The 20,956-nt window shown below is 33.7% G+C and overlaps 1 protein-coding gene across 1 annotated transcript; it reads left to right on the top strand.

Moving 5' to 3' along the window:
• Positions 1 to 329: 329 nt before the first annotated feature.
• On the top strand, positions 330 to 20,261 carry LOC8270524 (cytochrome P450 97B2, chloroplastic). The gene is made up of 14 exons (XM_002520537.3): positions 330 to 633; positions 1,078 to 1,255; positions 1,468 to 1,575; positions 2,061 to 2,145; positions 12,695 to 12,933; positions 14,492 to 14,665; positions 16,288 to 16,335; positions 17,364 to 17,423; positions 17,615 to 17,701; positions 17,852 to 17,940; positions 18,402 to 18,493; positions 19,174 to 19,235; positions 19,435 to 19,584; positions 19,689 to 20,261. The coding sequence occupies exons 1-14, from the start codon at positions 476 to 478 to the stop codon at positions 19,911 to 19,913; spliced, it is 1,755 nt and encodes a 584-aa protein (XP_002520583.2). The 5' UTR covers positions 330 to 475; the 3' UTR covers positions 19,914 to 20,261.
• The last annotated feature ends 695 nt before the right edge of the window (positions 20,262 to 20,956 follow it).

Here is a 20,956-nt window from a genome sequence, read left to right as displayed (position 1 = left end):
TCTATTTAAATATTAAATTATTAATCTGATAATTTACTAGTTAAGCGACAAACTTATATATATGAGTTGACGAACAAGCATAATATACGAAATTTTATTTAGTTTGGAATTGGATTGACTCATATATTAGACAAATCTTATTAAACTACTTAAATGAGTTTTTATCAAATTCAACTCTCAATAATTGACTAGTGACTCAGTTCAGTTAGTGGGTATCCTAGCATTTGACCTTATTAATAAACTATAAAAGGAAATCCTGCCGGTGGACAACTCACTTACTCACTATATATATATATATATATATATATGCGACCTTAGCCGAAGGAAGTGCACAAAAAATAGAAAAAGAATATGATGCAAATGATGAAGTGGCATCCAAAAAAGAAAAGTAAAAAGCAGAAACAAGTGTGTATAAATTTGGTTATCCTTAGTCAGGTGGTGTCGCCGTTCAGTGTGTAAAGCAAAACAAGTGCAGATGTCCTTGGCATATTCATCTACCAGTACTTCTTCTCTCTTGGTACCCGGTAACGGCAGTTCTTTTACTAGAAATGATTTTAGATTCATGGGTATCTCAAAATTCCCATCTCATTATCCTCTTCTCAATTCGAAAGCCAAAGGGTCTCCCGTTATAAGGTACTCTATCTTCATTCTTTTTGAGAAGCTGTTTTGTTATTGTGAAATTGGTGAGGAAGTGAATAAATATGCATGGTTTAGTCAAGTTTATTGTATAACTCTTTATATCACCTCTGTAGTTGAAGTTTGAATTATGGGAGTTAATTATGGATGAGAAACTTGTGCAGTTGATTGAAACCTTACCCTCTGCTTTAGCCCTTCAGGAGAAGTGAAACTTACTCAAAATAAAATGGCAAGAACAGAATTTTAATTCTTGAATGATTCTCCTTCACAATTTAATGTCCATTACTAATTAGGATCTTATGGTCTTGACAGACAACATTGATATTTAAACATTTTTGGCATGTCTTGGGCTATTTGTTCCATTCTATGTTTATGCTTTTAAATCAAAATTTCTATGAATAGATGTGTCTATGATGAAATTATGTTTCATTGTAACATTAGATGCCAACCGAAAATTACTGATGAGCCAAAAACAAGGACCCTTCTAGACAATGCAAGCAACCTGCTTACCAGTTTCTTAAGTGGGGGAAGTTTGGGCTCTATGCCTATAGCAGAAGGTGCTGTATCTGATCTGTTTAATCGTCCACTCTTCTTCTCACTCTACGATTGGTTCTTAGAGGTACTTCTTCAATTTCCCTTTCTAATATCTTAATTGGCAGGTGACTTTACTTAATTTCTATTTACATTTCACTTAAATGCTTTCATTGTCAATGAAGTGAAATCATATTGTTGTCTGTTTATTTCTCTTCAAACATTTTGCTACATGTCTCTGTTATTTGTCCTCGTTGATAATTGTGAATGACTGAGTGTTTATTCTGTTTAATGTGGCAGCATGGATCAGTGTATAAACTTGCTTTTGGACCAAAAGCATTTGTTGTTGTATCAGACCCTATTGTTGCAAGACATATACTTCGAGAAAATGCATTTTCTTATGACAAGGTATTCTTTTGTATTTGTTCACTTAACTACCAGCTCCAGTACCTTGTTGCTTCTCTGTCCTAATTATAAGTTTTCTTCTTGCATAACATAAATGGAAGTAGTAATTGATTTCTCATACATGTGGAAGTCTAATCTGCCATATTTATATAAAACTTGCTGCATGTATGACCAAGAGATCTGGGGGTACTCTTGTCTGTTACCATCTACCTTCTCTTGTTAGGGAGGAAAAAGTAAACTATTTTCAATAACAGATAGTTCATTCTGTTTGATATTTTCTCTCTAAACCAGAAAAGAGAGAGATTTCTTTTTTCCGGTCTTGACAGAGGATAATATTTAATAAAATCATCATTATACCATGAGCTATGTCGTTGAATTAGCTTACCTGTTTAATGATTTTGTGCTTTACCTAAATCCATAATAAATCATGTTCTAACACTTTATTATTCTCATCTCCCTTTTTAACTGAAATTGTCATATTTTCATAGGGAGTCCTTGCTGATATCCTAGAACCAATAATGGGAAAAGGACTTATACCTGCTGATCTAGACACATGGAGGCAAAGGAGAAGAGGTGATCACTTCATATTGTTTGCTTGGACTTTTTCAACTAACTTATGAATAAGATCAAGGTATCTGTACTATTTTCTTGAAAGCACTGAGTAGTCATAAGTCCTGTTGAAACTGTTAGCTTGCTATTTATAATCTACGTTGGAGTTAGATGAACAGATGAGATGTTTCTGGATGTGTTATGGCACAATGATGTTTCAGGATAGATCAGCGTGATTGCTGTTTGGAGTAGTTTAAATTAAACAATTGTGTCTCTTGGAAATTCATTAATTGTTTTTAGACTTCAGAAGTAGTTATTTTATCATAGTAATATTTACCACAATAAAATATGTATATTAGCTTATGTGTTGTAGTAGCAAGAGTATTACGGTTGTGATAGTAGAGTTTGTGATATATAAGTGATTATAATATGTTGCTGATAAATAGTGGACCGGTATGGAATATGCAATATGTTGCACCACCATAAACATTTTGTTTTTGTTATTTTACTTTGTGGTTTTTGCACGAGACATGGAATTCTAGATATTTGAGATGCAAATGTAGTATGAGTGAATTTGAAGTTGGAGCACTATGAAGTTAAGAGATGAATTAGTTTTTTGAATATTAATAGTATCTAATTTAATTTATTCGATTCTCATTAACCATTAGTGTTAAAGACTGGTAAAAGTTTGAGGTGGAAAGGTTAACAATACAACTAGCTTGACTTTTGGACTTGAGGTAAAATATATCGTGTGGAATGAGACCTGTTTTGAAGCTCTGCGGAAGAAGCTAGAGAACAACTATATATTGCACTCTCTTGCAGACCAATTACATATGAAGAAAAATTGTACTGGTCGAGAATGGAGGAAAATTCACACATCAGATTATTCTTGCATGCAAAAGGTTGGAAGATTAGTCTATTAGTACTAATGTTAAAATCAGTAGGAGCAACTCGTATTACTGTTTACCTTCCATCTTTACATAAAAGTTTGGTAGCGAAATTGTTTGTTAGGAAATAGACTTTTAAAGTTGAAGGAGATTAACATTTTTATTGGTATATATCTGTTATAAATTTTAGTTTTGGTAGTACATTAAATGGAGTTATTTAGTCTGGAGAAGACTATTTCAAATCTTTCACCAACCGTAGACTCTATACTATCATAAAATTGGACATACTAATTATCAATGTCATAGGATGGAGACTGATTTAGAAGAATATTGGGAAGCAACAAATGATTTAAGGATTAATTTAAAAAATTTTAATGGATTCTAGAATTTCTTTTCTATTTTCTTGTGTTTTCAGTTAGAGATTGGCTTAATTTATGTGGAGTATGTGATGAAGGATCAATGCATAAACCAATGATTTTAAATAGGATTCTATTAGGATGTTAATGTAGAAACTAGATGCATGGTGGTAACAACGGTGATGTGAGGCATCTGCCACAACTTGGGAAAACATTAATTTTGCAAACAGAGATTGGATAATGTGGTATGGGTACTTTCAATAAGGAAGGTTTATGAAGCTTAGTAGGAGTGCATAGCAATAATGAAGAGAGAAGATTGCAAGACTATTTATGTAAGTACAAGTAAAGAAAGAATATCTATTGATGCTCGTAATGAAGATAAGGTATACACGAGTATGTGGTTGAATAAAAGAAGGTGCCCTTTGAAGAGAAGGGAAACATTTGTTGTGTATCCTGATGATGAGGTATCAAATCAAAGTTAAGTACAAGTAAAAAAAGAATATGTGTGGATGCTTGCAATGAAGATAAGCTGTACACGAGTATGTGGTTTAATTAAAGGTGGCGTTTGAAGAGAAGGGAAAAATTTGTTGTGTATCCTGACGATGAGGTTTCTAATCTGATTTGATTTAGCATGATACTCAATATCCTTGTTAAACTTTGGTATACAGAACTTTTACCATGGAAGTTGCCTGAAACAATATATTTTTTCCTAAATCAGATGTTAATGTCCTTTTGTTGAAAAAAAAAATTAATGTCCTGCCTTGTAGCCTGAAACATTTGTTAGCAAAATAGTTGGAAGTGAGATAACATTAGTTAAGACCATGAAATGTTACAGAAATAGGTTTTAGGCCAAACAATTTCATGATACACATTGTATCCAATTTACGTCTATATGCTTGGATAAACAGGCTTGTACAAAAAGTGTAAAGGTAGTTTTGTCATTTTGCATATTTCCAACTTGCAAATTCCACAGTTGTGTTTTATGTATTGATGGGATGTCTATAAATTATGTTTATAACAAATTTTAGGAATTTTTTTAATTTATCAATTTAATTAGTAATATAATTAAAAGTAGCAACCGGAAGAATTCTTGTTAATTTCCTATTAAAGTGAAAACTTGTTTTAACCCTCTCTGTTTCCACACCCTATCCCACCACACCTCACACCTCTCCCTCCCCTGCATCAATCTAATCATTAAAGAGCTTAAATAGGCATGATTTCCCATTTAAAAGATTTTTTTAGCCTTAGTACTTATTATAATTATGTAGCTGATATTTAAAGTCATATCAACTAACCTTGATGTCCCTAGAAAGCAAGTACTTGCAAGTATGCTTTAGGTATGATGTTATCTCATTGATGTATTAAAAGGGCTTCCGATGAATGTTAGATAACTCCTAGAGGGAAGGTGTTACGGTCCTGCATTTGGGATCGAGTTATGGGTTTATGATTCACCAGAGGATCGAAAGCGGGTGAAGATTATTTGCTGGAGTGTCTACCTTTATGGCCTATATTGAGTTACAGTTAAGGGCTTGCTAGAGAGAACCCTATAATCTCTGAACTTTAGGAGTCCACAACCTTGAAGAAATTTCTGCTCCTTTATTCCATAAGAAAATAACATTTAAATAGTACAAGAGACGGTAGGCTAGCCCTCAAGCCTTGAACCCTACTGGCCATAATTAAAGAAAGATAAATAAGGAAGATTCTTAGAATCAGCTATAATAATTGAATAGATCCACCAGCCAAAGATAAGGAAAGATAGTTTAGGAAATTTCCCTTCTCTTCCCTTGTGAGAATCTCTTGTAAACCAAGATTGGTTTTTGGGATATAGGGGCTGTATTTCCAGTTATAACAGAAGGTGTGACCAAACCTCGGGGATACAAAAACATGTAAAATAATCAATATTTTTCAAGTGAATAACTGAAAGGATTTGATAATTAGAAGAGGTTGTCATGCGTGCGCTAAGAAGGCACCTGAGATGTATAATTTATAACCAGAAATAATAAAGAAAACACATTGATGTATAGTGGCTGTCCGTGCTTTAATAAGCTTATGAAAATCTGTTTTGGAAGCATGTGAATCTCTATATCTTCGTCATCATTCTTTGGATCAGTGTAGACTGGTCTGGGATGTTGCTTTGGTAATCAACATTCTGGAGTGTTTTTGGAATATCAGATGTTGAAAATCTGGGTTGAGTTTGAGATGGAATTGGTTCTTTGTAAGGAGCATAGATAACAGAAGGAATTTTGGATACCCTTCCAATATCTATGGTCGAGGTTGAAGAACCATCATCAGAAAATCTAGAGGAAGTTGACTTTCTGTTGAATGTGATCTTTACCATTTTCCTCATCAGAATCAGAATCACTATTCTGTTTGAGGATCAGGCTTTGAAGCAAAACAGAATCATTTTGTTGTTTTTCTTTCAACTCTTTGAGTTCTGTTTTGATGGTTTTAATCTCCTTCTGGAGTTCCTGAACAGTAGGAAGAGATAGTATTCAGGAAAAATACTATCAATTTTGCATTCAGAACAAAGCCCAAATCAAATTTTTTGATTGGTTTCAAATTTACTGCAAAGAAAATGGTATCCTTTATCCCTTTAAGGATAAGTCCATTAGTCCTGTCACATTACAGGTAAGGTTGCTAAGGAGCTTGGCATTTTTGTCTTTGAGCAGAGAAGGGTCTCCTATGAAATGAAGGGTAGTAAGACCCGAAGCGAGAGTCAGTGGTCCGTGCTTGTCTAGAAAGTTATTTTGGTTTAGGTTAAAATGAATTTAGAACCTTTTTTCTATAGATCTTCTTCTTTCTCTGAGTTTTGATTTGAAGAACGATGCTCTTTAAAACATTTTTATCGTTTAAAGAAATCGTGATATTTGGAAAACAATTGAAAGAAATAGGTCCTTTATAGAGGCTCGACTCAACAGTACCTAACAGGGAATCACCCCAATCAGACGGGTGAAGGATTCTTTGGATTGTGCATGTTGAATATGCAGGGTCTTTCAATTTGAAATTCTTCCTCACTGTTTGAGAACTCTGATTCAGATGAATCAACTAGAAGAGCAGAAATCTTTTGCAAAACTTCTTCTTCTATTTGAAGCTCAAGAAGTCTTTTGGAAAACTTACAATACTTCGAAGTATGGCCTTTCTTACCGTTACAAAACGGCATTTACAGTCCCATTCGGTCAATATGAGTGGAATGTCATGCCTTTTAGATTAAAAAATGCCCCTTCTGAATTTCAGAAAATCATGAATGACATGTTTAATCCATTTTCAAAGTTCTGCATTGTCTACATAGATGATGTTTTAATCTTTTCAAATTCCATTGAACAGCATTTTAAACACCTAGAATAAAGATTTGTCATGACCTTAAGCTTCAAAGACAGCTCAAATGGGAGATGAAAAAGACTAGGCAGGAACTAGGTAGTTTCTGTAACCAGTTTGAGTACAACCCAATAGAGCCCGTGTCTAGTTGCAAAGGGAAATGCAAAGTTGATTCATGAAGATTTCTATTCAAAGAAAAACCATCTTAAGAAACTTTGGTTTTTTAAGAATTTTTTAAAAGAAAAAGATAGTATTCAGGAAAAATACTATCAATTTTGCATTCAAAACAAAGCCCAAATCAAATTTTTTGATTGGTTTCAAAAAACCCAGTTTTTAAGCCTTATCAGCTTACAAAGCCGAGCCAAGACCATTTCCAAAAGCAAACTGAGTTTGCCAAAGCAGTCAGAGAACAGCTGAGTAGATTAGCAACCTCTGAGTCGTCCAAAAATCTAGTGCCAGATACTCCCCAAAGTATCTAACATATACTCAAGTCCATGATCATCCTTGGTCAGCAAGTTGGCCATCAATATGGACAACAAGCTGATTTAGATGGACTTGGATCAATAAACTTTCTGGGCCAAATTCAAGGCAGCATTAATATTTTGGCTGAGTATTAATGTTGATCTCCAACAAAATACTTATTAGTACTGTTATGCAAGTAAGTGCTTGCCAAGGATGGTAATCCTATTCTAAATAGGTTTCCTAGATTAGAAGAGCTTATAATTAGAAAGTTTTTATAAGAGTCAATTATAAAGGTTTCGTAGATTAGAAGAACTTATAATTAGGAAGTTTTCATAAGACTAAATTATAGCTCTCCTAGTTCTATGTAATTTTCCAACTTCTATTAATAAACTAATCCTATTTAAGGACGTAAGAAATAAAAAGAAGACAAGCAGAATTTTACCAAACTTAAGAGATGAACAACTCTCTCTTTCAACGAGTTCTAAGGTTTCAAGCTGCCTTGTAACGAGCCTGAGTGATTCAAACAAAATAGGTCGAACAAGGAATAAGAACAAAGGAAAAGCCTTGCAGGATTTTCCGATCAATCGCCCCGTGATATGATCCTTATCTCACAGTCATAACAATTTGATTTCAGAGCCAAACATGATGAGTGGTTTTAGTCAGAATAATGACGTTCAGTCCCTCCTCCAACAAGAACGAGCAGCGAATGAGGCTAGGATTACGGAGGTGGAGACATGGCTGGCCATCCAACTACAACAGTTATCTCTTCAATTACAAGAAATGTTTGCTGCGTTATCCCATAACACTCGAAGAGATTTTGCTAGAACTGCTAGCAGCAGCAATATACTTAGGCAACCACAAACCCAACAAGCTCCTTAACTGCCTAGGGAAGGAGCACCACCAAGTGGGGTGGTTCCCGGATATACTGAACTGGATTTTCAAACTTTTAATGGCTCAGAGACTCACTGATTTGGCTGCACACTGAAAGTTCTTCTCCAATCAACACACAATTGAGGCGGATCAGGTGGGATTGGCAGCGTTCCATATTGTTGTAGTATATAGAGATAAGAGAAAGATTTTGTGTATTGATCAACAAAACATACAGATATTTATACAAAATTGCAAGGTATAAACTAGGAAACACTATAATCTAATCCCTAAAAATCAGTTCTATAATCAAGCTCTAATTATTTCTAACCTAATCAACATTACAACTGTAACACTCCCTCTCAAGCTGGAGCATAGATATTGATCATGCCTAGCTTGTTATAAAGATATTCTATCCGAGTCCCATTAAGAGCCTTTGTGAAGATATCTCCAAGTGGTTCTCTAGTTCTCACATAACCTGTAGAAATCAAACCTAACTGAATCTTTTCACGAACGAAATGACAATCAATTTCAATATGTTTAGTTTGTTCATGAAAAATGGGATCCGAAGCAATATGAAGGGCAACTAGATTATCACACCACAATTTGACTGAAACTAAAGTTTTGAGTCCTATTTCAGTAACGAGTTGATATATCCACATAATTTCATATGCAGACTTCGCCATAGCACGATATTCTAATTCTGCACTTGAACGAGAAACAACATTTTGTTTCTTGCTTTTCCATAAAACTAGGTTAGCACCCACAAAAACGCAAAAGCCAGTGATAGACCTTCGATCTTCTTTAGATCCTGCCCAATCAACATTTGAAAAATACTCAATCCTGATGCGACCATGTTTGCCTTACAATATACCTCGCCCTGGTGCACCTTTCAAATAACACGAAATTTGTTTCATTGCTCTCCAATGATCAACCGCGGGAGAAGACATATAATGACTTACCATACTAACTGAATATAGTGCTCTTCTAAATGGGTCATTGATTCTAGTGCCACAGATCATATGACAGATAATTTTAAACTATTCTCCTTCTTTCAATCAAATAATTTCAGTTGCCCTGTCACTTTAGCTGACGGATCCACATCACTTGTTCTTGGTTCTAGCACAGTTATTCCCAGACTGTACTTTCTTTGCACATTGTTTTAAGTCTATCTGATCTATTGTTCAACTTAATTTTTGTTAGTGAACTCACTCGAAGCCTTAACTGTTGTGTTTCATTTTTTCTGATTAGTCTTTTTTAAGATCTTTTGACGAAGAGGATTATTGGTAAAGGGCATGAATCTGGAGGTCTTTACATCCTTGACAGTACTATTCCAAACCAGTAGTTTGTTATGGAGCTATTACTCCTTTTAAGGTACATTATTAGTTGGGCCATCCTTCTCTACCTCTGTTAAAGAAACTCTCTCAGAATTTTCTAGCTTACCTTCTTTGGATTGTGAGTCTTGTCAGTTTGCTAAACATCATCGTTTTAGTCTCAGTCCTAGAGTTAATAAACGGCTTCCTTTGAGTTAGTACATTCAGAAATTTAAGGTCCTTGTCCTGTTGTATCAAAAACCAGATTCAGATACTTTGTTATCTTTATTGATGATTATTCTCGAATGACATGGTTATTTCTGATCAAAAATCGTTTTGAATTGTTTTTTCATTTTTCTGCTTTTTGTGCTGAAGTTAATACTTAATTTAACCTGTCTGTTCAAATCTTGAGGAGTGACAACACAAAGGAATATCTCTCTGAATCTTGCCAAAAATATATGCTGCAAAATAGGATACTTCATCAAACTTCCTGTGTTGACACACCATCTCAAAATGGGGTGGCTGAAAGAAAGAATAGACACATTCTTGAAACTGCTAGAGCCCTACTATTCCAAATGAAAGTCCCTAAAACCTTTTGGGTAGATGCGGTATCCACAACATATTTCTTAATTAACCGCATGCCTTTCACTATCCTTTCTTGTGAGATTCCTTTCTGCATGCTTTTTTCCAGTAAATCATTATTTGCAGTTGAGTCTAGAATTTTTGGTTGTCCATGTTTTGTCCGTGATGTACGTCCTCAGATTACCAAACTCAACCCAAAATCCTCAAAATGTATCTTCCTTGGTTATTCTCGTGTTTAAAAAGGATTTAGGTGTTTTTGCCCGAGTCTTAACAGGTACTTGGTGCCAGCTGATGTCACTTTCCAAGAAGAAACACCATTTCTTCAAACCTTTGAGTCTATTTTTCACAAGGGGATGATTTGCTTATCTATACGGTTACATCTTATGATCCTCCTCGAATCTGTCCTCCTATCACACAGGTTACACTCACCGTGTTCCACATCCTGAGTCCTCTCTTGTTTCTCTAGATTTATGTCCACCACTGGCATCTTTGTCATCGGATCCCATCTCCAATCCTAGTCTCATTCATGATCTTGATCTTCATATTGCTCTTCGCAAAGGTACTTATCCTATTTCTTTTTGTGTGTCTTATAATTACTTACCATCATCATTCTGTTTTTTTATTGCTTCACTTGATTTTGTTTTCATCCCTAAGATTGGTCAAAAGGCTTTAATCCATCCTGGTTGGCATACTGCTATGGTGGAAGAGTTGATTGCTTAGATACTAATGGTACTTGGAACTTGGTAGACCCACCTACAAGTAAAAAGGTTATTGGTTGTAAGTGGGTTTTCATGGTGAAAGTTAATCTTAAGGGGTCTGTTGCTCAGCTGAAAGCCCGTCTTGTTGCTAAGGGTTATATGTCTAGACATATGGTGTAGATTATTTTGATATCGTTTCTCCTGTTGCCAAACTTACTTCTATTAGACTATTTAGTTCTATGGCAACTATTCATGATTGACCCTTTCACTAGTTGCATATTAAGAATGCATTCCTACATGGTGACCTTTAAAAGGAAGTTTACATGGAGCAGCCACCTGGGTTTATTGCTCGGGAGAAGTTTAGGAAGGTATGTCGGCTTCATAAATCCTTGTATAGCCTGAAACAAAGTCCCCGGGCTTGGTTTGAGAGATTCAATCAAGCAGTTGAGAGCTTTGGTACGTTGAAATGTAAGTTTGATCATTCTGTCTTTTATAAACAGTCTGTTAAGGGCATCATATTATTGGTGGTTTATGTAGATGACCTTGTCATTACTAGAAGTGATGTTACAGGAATTTCTTCTCTTAAGTCTTTCCTTCATACTCAGTTTCATACCAAAAATTTGGGTTTATTAAAATACCTCTTAGGTATTGAGGTGGCAAGTCAGAAAGGAATCCTGCTATGCCAGAGGAAGTATGTACTAGATCTATTATCTGAAATAGAAAAATTGGGGCTAAGCCATGCAACACTCGAATGGCTCCTAAAATACAACTTTCAAAAGTGGGCAAGTTGTTTGAAGATCTAGAGTGATATAGACGAGCAGTTGGAAAATTAAATTATCTTATCTTGACTCATCTTGATATCGCATATTCAGTTAGTGTGGTAAATCAGTATACCTCTTCTCTCATAGTTGATCACTGGAGAGCAGTGGAACAAATTTTGTGCTATTTGAAGGGTGCACCAGTGCGAGGCATATTATATGGCAAACATAGCCATACCAAGATTGAGTGTTTTTCAGATGCTGATTGAGTAGGACCTAAAGAAGATTGAAGGTCTACCACTGGCTTTTATGTTTTTGTGGGTGGTAACTAGTTTCATGAAAAAGCAAGAAGCAGAATGTTGTTTCTCGTTCAGGTACGAATCAGAATATCGTTCTATGGCGAAATTTGCCTGTGAAATTATGTGGATATATCAACTCATGACGGAAGTAGAACTCAAAACTTCAGTTTTAGTCAAATTGTAGTGTGATAATCAAGCTGCCCTTCATCTTGCTTTAAATTATGTTTTTCATAAACGAACTAAACGTATTGAAATTGATTGTCATTTCTTTTGTAAAAAGATTCAATTAGATTTGATCTCTACAGTTTATGTGAGAAATGGAGAACAACTTAGAGATATCTTCACGAAGGTTTTTAATGGGATTCGGGTAGAATATCTTTGTAACAAGCTGGCATGATCAATATCTACGCTCCAGCTTGAGGGGGAGTATTACAGTTGTAATGTTGATTAGGAAAGAAATAATTAGAGCTTGATTATAGGGGCTGATTTGTAAAGATTATAGAGCTTGATTATAAGGCTGATTTGTAGGGATTAAATTACAGTATTTCCTAGTTTATATCTTGTAATTTTGTATAAATACCTGTACATTTTATTAATCAACACATACAAAATCCTTCTCTTAGCTCTGAATACTACAACATCCAAAATCAAATGATTGATGTAGTATATTACTAATGCTATAGGTCATCTTATACTGCAACATCAAATGTTCCTTTCCTTTATTCAACAAGGAATTTAAAACTTTCATGCAATCCCAAGTTAGGAACCTCATGGGCAGCCCCTAGAACACATTTTTCTAATTAAAACTTCATGTAAAAATTGAACCCAAGATTACACAAATGCCATGTGCACCTTTCATCTTTCCCTACCTGTGATATTTTATTGCCAATGTGCTTTCTGTGTGAAAATGGAGTGTGATGAAATGGAAGTTTGATCCAATTAAGTTTCCTACAATGCTGATAATTTGTTCAGTTGGCGTATATGTAAAGAAGAAATTATAACTGTTACTTGCTGGATTTTCTTTTGGATTGTGCAGTAATTGCTCCTGCGTTTCATGCCTCATATTTGGAAGCTATGGTCAAGTTATTTAGTGATTGTTCAGAAAGATCAATATTGAAATTTGAAGAACTTCTAGAAGGGGAAGATTCTCATGGCAGGGACACGATTGAGTTAGATCTCGAAGCAGAATTTTCAAGTTTGGCACTGGATATTATTGGCCTAGGGGTGTTCAACTATGACTTTGGTTCTGTTAGAAAAGAATCCCCTGTGATTAAGGTTTGATAAGAGTTCTGCCAAGATATAACATTCATTTTTCTACATTCCAAACTACTATATTTCCTTCTTTCCCTCTTATTTTGTTTTCTACTATGTATTTTTTGTTGCAAAATATCATTCCTAGAAGCAAATTTCATAATTGTCACTAAAATGCCACTAAACTGCAAAAACACTTGCAATATTCTATTAATAAGATCACTATTGCTAAGTGGTCGTAGTTAGTCGGATTTTTGACATGAAAACTGAATATGTTTCTCTAATATCATCCTCTGATGAAATGTAGCCATCCAACTTACTGAGTCAACAGATAAAAGATTTGGTTAATCTCTCTAATTATTTTACAACAGTGAACTTACTAAACAAAATCAAGTTGAATGATTTTTTTAATACAATTGAAAGTTTAGTGACTGTTGAATCAGCAACAAGTTCAGTAAACATTGGTGAACTTAAGCCTATTCCTGGTTATTATTTCAAAAGTAGAGTTGATCTTTGTTTTAATCTTTTTGTATGTATTTTTCCCTGATCATATCGGTAGGTCATTGGGTCAATGTTGCTGTGTCCTTGCAGAGAACTTTTTCGTACTAATGCTTTATTAGTGACGCATCAATTATCTTATCTCAAATTTTGGTTATTAAGGAGATAAAATATTGTTATGTTTTAGTTTATGAATTGAAATCAAGATGGGACTTATGAAGATATATTAATTTCTCTATAACTTTTTAACAGTTTCTTTTGGCTTTACATCATGATGCATACTAAAATTTGATAAATTGACGATTTATTGCAACTTATGTATTCAAAAGTGTCAGATTGAATTCTTGCAGCAGAGAGCATGTGTCAGGACACTTTTGTTTTGTATTGGAAAAATTATCATGCTTTAATGATGCAACAAGTCTTAAGACTCTAGTATCAAGCCATTTCAAATGTCATCATAACTGATAAGTTTATTTCTCTCTCATTTAATGGTGGGAAAGGTGAAATATTAATTGCAAGTGAAATGTAAATTGCAATCTTATTTCGTTTTATTGTTTTTGGATATTATTTCATTGAGCAATTATGGTCAATCCATTCACTTAATTTTGATAATCCCAAATTTCTGTGAGATAAACATGTAGAAATGCCCCACAACTTTCGTGATTTGTGTCTTAGCTCCTTTTCTCAATTTCATTTTCTTGCCTATGCAAATAAATGTTTGGAGTTACATGATTCATACAGACTACAAAATTCTATGTCAATTTTGGTACTTCACCAGCAGATCAAATTCGAGCGAATACTCCATTTTTACTAGATTGGGGTTTTACTAGAAAACCACTTATGAACATAGTAGGAGTACCATTAAGCAGACAGTCCCAGCATATAGCGCAATGCGTATTCAGACAAGACTGCTAATCTTTTACTCTTTGAAATATTTCTAATTAAGTATTGACTACAAAATCGTTACAAATCACTACAGTTTGACTTGATTTCTCACATTACAATACCATGATTCCCCATTTGATGACATCAAGATCAAATGCTGAAATTTTAAATTGTTGATTCTTCTGAAAATTATCTACAGGCAGTATACGGTACACTTTTTGAAGCTGAGCACAGATCTACTTTCTATGTCCCATATTGGAAAATTCCTTTGGCAAGGTGGATAGTCCCCAGACAGCGGAAGTTCCAAAATGACCTAAAAATTATCAATGATTGTCTGGATGGGCTAATCAGAAATGCAAAGGAGACTAGACAGGTGAGAAAAATACTTAACCCTATATGTTTAGAGCAGGTTACTTATATCTTTAATCACATAATTAGTCTAGCAAACATTAATCCTCCGAAGATTGTTGTTCTAAACACTCAATTTTCTTAAACCTTCTGATATGTTGTTATCCTGTCTTACTATTCTTTCAATGCAAGTGATAAGTTCTTAAACATATTTGCTAATTTTTCATCACCAGTAAATTTCTGTCCTTTTTAAATAATCATAAGGGGAAAACTATTTAGTATTTTTTAATAGATGTTGGTACTTTTATATTAACTGTTCTGGCAGTTATATTTTGGTTTAGAAGCCTAATACTTGTTTTTAGCAACAGCTACTGTAAATTTGGTTAGATTAATCATTAATTTGTTTGTCTCACATCATAACTTCATTCAATACTTGGTCAAAATATTTGATATTGTAAGTATTGGACGATGAGCGTGACTTATGATCGTGATGATCAACGAATTCATTCTGAATGAAACATGGTAAAGACGATTGATTGCATGCTGAAAAAGGTGCGCAATATTTTTACTCTTTTGAATTGCAATGCTTAACATATAGATCTTGGTGTCGCTTTTAGATTGGCCTTTACCTTTTTGTCCTGCTACTGTTCTGGTTATTACTGTCGTCACCATTCAATACATAGTCACTCTTTGGGAAGGGCTTGATCATTCTTTTAATCACTGTAATTAAGTTGTATATTCAAATTTTAGCTTTTTTCTTATTGTAATTAAATTTTTTATTTACTAAATTTTTTGAAATGAATATTCGTGTACTAGTTTTTCAAAATTTAAAAGTCGTGAAAAAATTGCAAAAAAAGTAAAGTTTGTGATTTTTTTTTTTTTTTGCAATTTAAGCAAAGGTAAGATTTTTGATGTGGCATCTACGTCGAATAGCTCAGCCAATTCAGGTGTCACATCAACAAGATTATGCCGGATTTTTCAATCGGTGCTTTGAATTGCAAAAAATTGTAAAGTTCATGTTGAAATTGCCAAAATTAAAAAGTCATGTTAAATTCGCAAAAAGTACTAAAAGTCATGATCATTTTTGCAATTAGTGCAAAAAAAGGGATTCAATAAAATAAAACTGAAACATTCAAGGGCTTAAAAATGCATTTTTCCTTTTATATTCAATGAAATGCAATTGACATATGAGGAACTTCTGGAAAATAAAGTGTAATGAAAACTATTCCAGTTTGTTTGATCTACTCAAAATCAAGGCCAGCCTAATAAATTAATATCATGTAAACACAACTTTTTAGTAGGTATTGCACTGATGCCAAATCTACAGAAACAAATTGATGTTTGAAAAGATAAGGCTGGCAGAAAAATCTAGAGAGAAGGCTTCACCAAAAGATGAAAGAAAAGAGTTTCTGAAAATGTTTTAACAGGTAGGAAAAAGAAAAGTCAGGGAAAAAAAAAGGGAGGGGAGTAAAAAAAAAAAAAAATTGAATGAATTATTCCACATGAATAATATGCATATAAGTGTTTTATGTGTGATAATTGTGGATCTCATAATTTATTCTTGAATTAGATGCTTGTGCCAGCAAAACAATTTACCTGCATGAGGGCCTAAGTTTAGATCTTGATTTTGGTTAAATTCTTTGACAGGAAACAGATGTTGAGAAGCTGCAGCAGAGAGACTATTCAAATCTCAGGGTGGGTACATTTTTCTGGAAAATTATGAGTATAATAAACCTGAACATGATGACGTGGCACTTCTTAAAATATATAAGAGGCGTGATGGGGCCAATTCTAATGCCCAAACTTTGGTTTGGCACATGTCCAGTGATGAAAAGCTCAATCAGGAACTTGCATAGGCCTTAGTAGGTCATTTCAAATCTATATTTCTATGTTTGGTCACCTTAATAAGTTTCAGAAAATTAATTTTAGAAAATTAGAGATACTTATGTAAAACTTAGAAGGTAAAGGCTAGGTTTTGGTTTTAATCTTTGACTTTAATCCATATTTGAGCTCAAAATTCTTCTTCCAGAATTTAATTAGGTCTGGCAGTTCAGATCCTCTAGGTTAAACTTGAATATTTTCGAGATTGGAGTGTTTATTTTGAAATGTATAGAAGGTTGGACTTATAGAAGGATGACCTTTTCAAGGTTTACGGATTATTTGAAATTAAAACATCTTCTTTGGAATTTGATATTCATTCTTTGATAAGCTTTTATCCTCTGCATAGATACAATCTCCATCATGAATGTTATTCTGCAGCACAACACGTTTTAATCTCAACATTGGCTTTAGGTACATGGATCCATTTTGTCCAGTATTTATCTCATACTAATGTAGTTGTTAATGGAACTTAATTAATAAATACAACTGTCTCATTTCCCCTGGTAGGGATACCCCTCTCATACGACTATTTAAAAGAAAGAATTTCTAGGTGGGCTTTGTTAAAGGGTATGAAGCTTAAGAGTCGTCGGATTTTTCATCTACTTTGCACTGAGACCAGATTTGAATTCCTTCAACTAATTATGGATTTCAGCTACCGAATTTCATCCTTTCCACTTCAAATTCCTTGATGAACATAGAAACTCTGAATAGTCAGCATTACTTCCTATTTCTAGCTTCCAAATGAGCCTAACAAGCACCACCCCCAAGCTTATATCAGGATGGTTATAACAGTAACGCATTATATTTATTTAATTCTGGCAATATTACTGTGGCTACTGCAGGACGCAAGTCTTTTGCGGTTTCTTGTTGATATGCGAGGAGCTGATGTTGATGACCGTCAGGTAATATCTGCCATTCGGCGACTTCAATGACTAGTGAAATAATTCTGCTTTTATTATTTTTCTCTCTTTTCTTTCCACAAACCTGACTTGGTGGAATGCATCAGGACTCATGATCAAAACCTCATTTGTATCATTTCTCGGATTAGTACTGCTTTGCCTGGTAATTATTCTTTTTCTTCTTTTCTTAACAGCTAAGAGATGACCTGATGACAATGCTTATTGCTGGCCATGAAACAACAGCTGCTGTTCTTACTTGGGCTGTTTTCCTTCTTGCACAGGTATGATTCTTTATAACCTAATTGGAGTCTGATCTTGTCAATAGCATTGTTAAAGTAATGTTAAGTTCGGAATTGCCTTTTGATCCGTAAGTTCTCTCTTCCAATGAGTTGGTATTCATCTGATGTGTATTAATTTCAAAAAAATTGCAGAATCCCCCAAAATTGAGAAAAGCTCAAGCAGAGATTGATGTAGTGCTGGGTCGAGGGAGGCCAACTTTTGAATTGATTAAGAAATTAGAGTGGGTCATTCAAATCCTTTACCTATATAGTCTTGCTTTTATTTGCTGGTGACTGTGTTATGAAATAACTCGGAACATTCTCCTTGCAACAGTATTTTTTTTTATGTTGAAATAAGTTAAATTACACAAATATGCACATTTCTACTATGAGAAACTCAAAATCAACAGAAAGCAGAGATCTCAATATGGATTTTTTCTGTCCAAGGTTCTAACTATTAACTGAAGCCATGTGTGCTCTTTGCTGTTCCTAGCAATATTCTGACTGATGGCGGTATAGTTTTATTTTTTTTCCCATTTGGAATCTATCTTTCAAAGAGAATTTGCTGAGCTCTTTCTGCACTTGGGTTTAATTAGAAAGCCTTATATGTCCCACTGGAGGTGATAGGGCATAATTACTTTGTTGAATTAGACTTGCTTGTGCTATCAGTAGCTGAAATATGGTTATGCCAAAATGTTTTCAGGTACATAAGACTTGTTGTCGTAGAGGCTCTTCGTTTGTATCCTCAGCCTCCATTGCTAATTAGGCGTGCCCTCAAGACAGATGTATTACCAGGTATTTCTCAATGATAAGGAAAAATATTGGTTATACTATATTAACTTCTGATAAGAAATTTCATTTGTTTTACACGTGATCTTCAGAATTTGGTTTTAGCTGTTATAGTTATATATGCACTTGCATAGGTATTGCATCTGTGGATGTAAAATATCATTGTGGAAAATTATTTAAAGCCGCCTTGGAGTTGGACACTGTCGATTTTTTCAAGATTAAGCACTTTAGACCTTATCACCTTGATATTTGGTCAAGGTATAGCACTTAAATCCATCTGTTAGGTTTCATTAGTGCGAATTGAACTGTTGAGTTGTAAGAAAAGTGTCCTTTTTGTCTCAAGTTACTGAATTGGCCTTGTTTTTTGTTTCTAATATTAAGAGAGAGGATAAAAATGAGGAGGGGAGAAAAAAAGGCCAGAAATCCAGTTGCAAAAGAGAGATAGAAATGAGTATAGAACTAAAGTTTAAAGAGAACCTTCTGCAGTTGGGGAATATCAGAGTGCAGCTATTGTTGACAAGGTCACAGAATTGCTTTTGGCTTTATGAATATCTTTTGGGAAGTTAAATGGTGTGGCCAATTTATTTCATTGTATTTTATGAAACGACTTGTGCACCTTCTGTTTTTTGAAGACTGGTGACCTTATCTTCCAAATTTCTTATAAGCAAAGTACTTGAATTTTGCAGGAGGATATAAGGGGGACAACAATGGTTATGCAATTCCTGAAGGAACTGATATCTTTATTTCTGTGAGTGGAAGCTTTTTATTGTTTACATCTTCTTGCATATCATGCTTGGGCAAGGTGGAAGGAAAGAAAGGAAAGGGAGAGGGAGGGGAGGAAAGTAACTTAAGATTGTATGTCTAGAATTCCATTTGAGGGAACATTTGATAGAATCTAAGCTAGTAATTCATTCTATTCCATTAACATCATTCTTGCGTTTATTCAGGTATATAATCTACATAGATCCCCATATTTTTGGAATTCCCCGAATGAGTTTGAACCAGAAAGATTTTTAGTGCAAAGAAAGAGTGATGAAATTGAAGGATGGGCTGGTTTTGACCCATCTCGGAGTCCAGGAGCATTATATCCAAATGAGGTCTGATACCACCACCGTTTATTTCTAATTTCCAAGCATAATTAATCGTCTTTCCTGTATGTAGTATTGTTATTAAACACCAAGCTTTTGGTTGTAATTGTCAGATTATATCAGATTTTGCATTCTTACCCTTTGGTGGTGGACCAAGAAAATGTGTTGGAGACCAATTTGCCCTTATGGAATCAACAGTAGCCTTGGCTATGTTGTTACAGAAGTTCGATGTGGAGCTGAAAGGCTCACCAGAATCTGTGGAACTGGTCACAGGGGCAACCATCCATACCAAGAACGGACTCTGGTGTAAATTGAAGAAGAGATCTAATGTCCATTGACATCTCTGTAGACATCAATATGGCCTCTTCTTCTGCTAAGGGGTGAAGCTATCATCTCGGAGGCTCTAAGATTAACCTGATAAATCAGTATAGGTTGGGAAACCAGACATTGGGGTACAATTTTATGTGATAACCCTGCACGGTAAACAAGCAGTTCTATGGGTCAATTTGGCACACCTTATGAAAATAGGTTTCGCATTAAAAGTTTGGAGTAATCTAATATATCTATATTAAAACTCAAACAACGAGAATGATTGAACCAAGCTTGCCAGATAGAAGAATGACAACATAATATTTGACACTTTTTTATAAATATTAATTTACAAAAAAGAATTCTTTTTCTTTTAATCTATAATTGTGATAGTAATAATTTTTTAAATTTAAATTTTCATATGTATTTTTTTGTTGTTATTTTAATTAATTAATTAATTTAGTTTATTTTTATATAATATTTCTTGCTATATATTAGATTAGATATATTTATTTTTTTATTTTATTTTTTTATTACTAATTTGAGTTGATTAATGAATTTTATGTTTTCTTATCTATAGTTTAATTACATATTTTTAAATTTTTTTCTTTTACTTATTTTAATCTAATACTTTTAATTTTTGCTTTTACTAATTTATGAGACCTAAAATTGTTTTGACATATAAAATTTTTGTTTTGACATGTACTTATTTTTAATACATGAGATTCATGTTTGTGTAATTTTATAGTAATTTTATTAATTTATTGATTAATAAATTACATTCCTAATTAGACATTGATTCTAATAACAAATTAGTTTTCTAATTAGATAATGATTATTCTAAAAAATAGCATATTAATAATATTTTAATATTATATTAATTAATAAATTAGTTTTCTAATTATATAATGATTCTAAATAGAAAATAATATTTTAATATTATATTAATTAATAAATTAGTTTTCTAATTATATAATGATTCTAAATAGAAAATAATATTTAAATATTATATTCACTAATAAATTAATTTCTTAAGTATATAATAATAATGGAATGCATAGCTAAATGACTA

Source organism: Ricinus communis, chromosome 10 (genome assembly GCF_019578655.1).
Source record: "Ricinus communis isolate WT05 ecotype wild-type chromosome 10, ASM1957865v1, whole genome shotgun sequence".
Classification (NCBI taxonomy): domain Eukaryota; kingdom Viridiplantae; phylum Streptophyta; class Magnoliopsida; order Malpighiales; family Euphorbiaceae; genus Ricinus; species Ricinus communis.
Note: the sequence above shows the minus strand (reverse complement) of the source record. Positions and strands in the feature narration are given on the sequence as shown.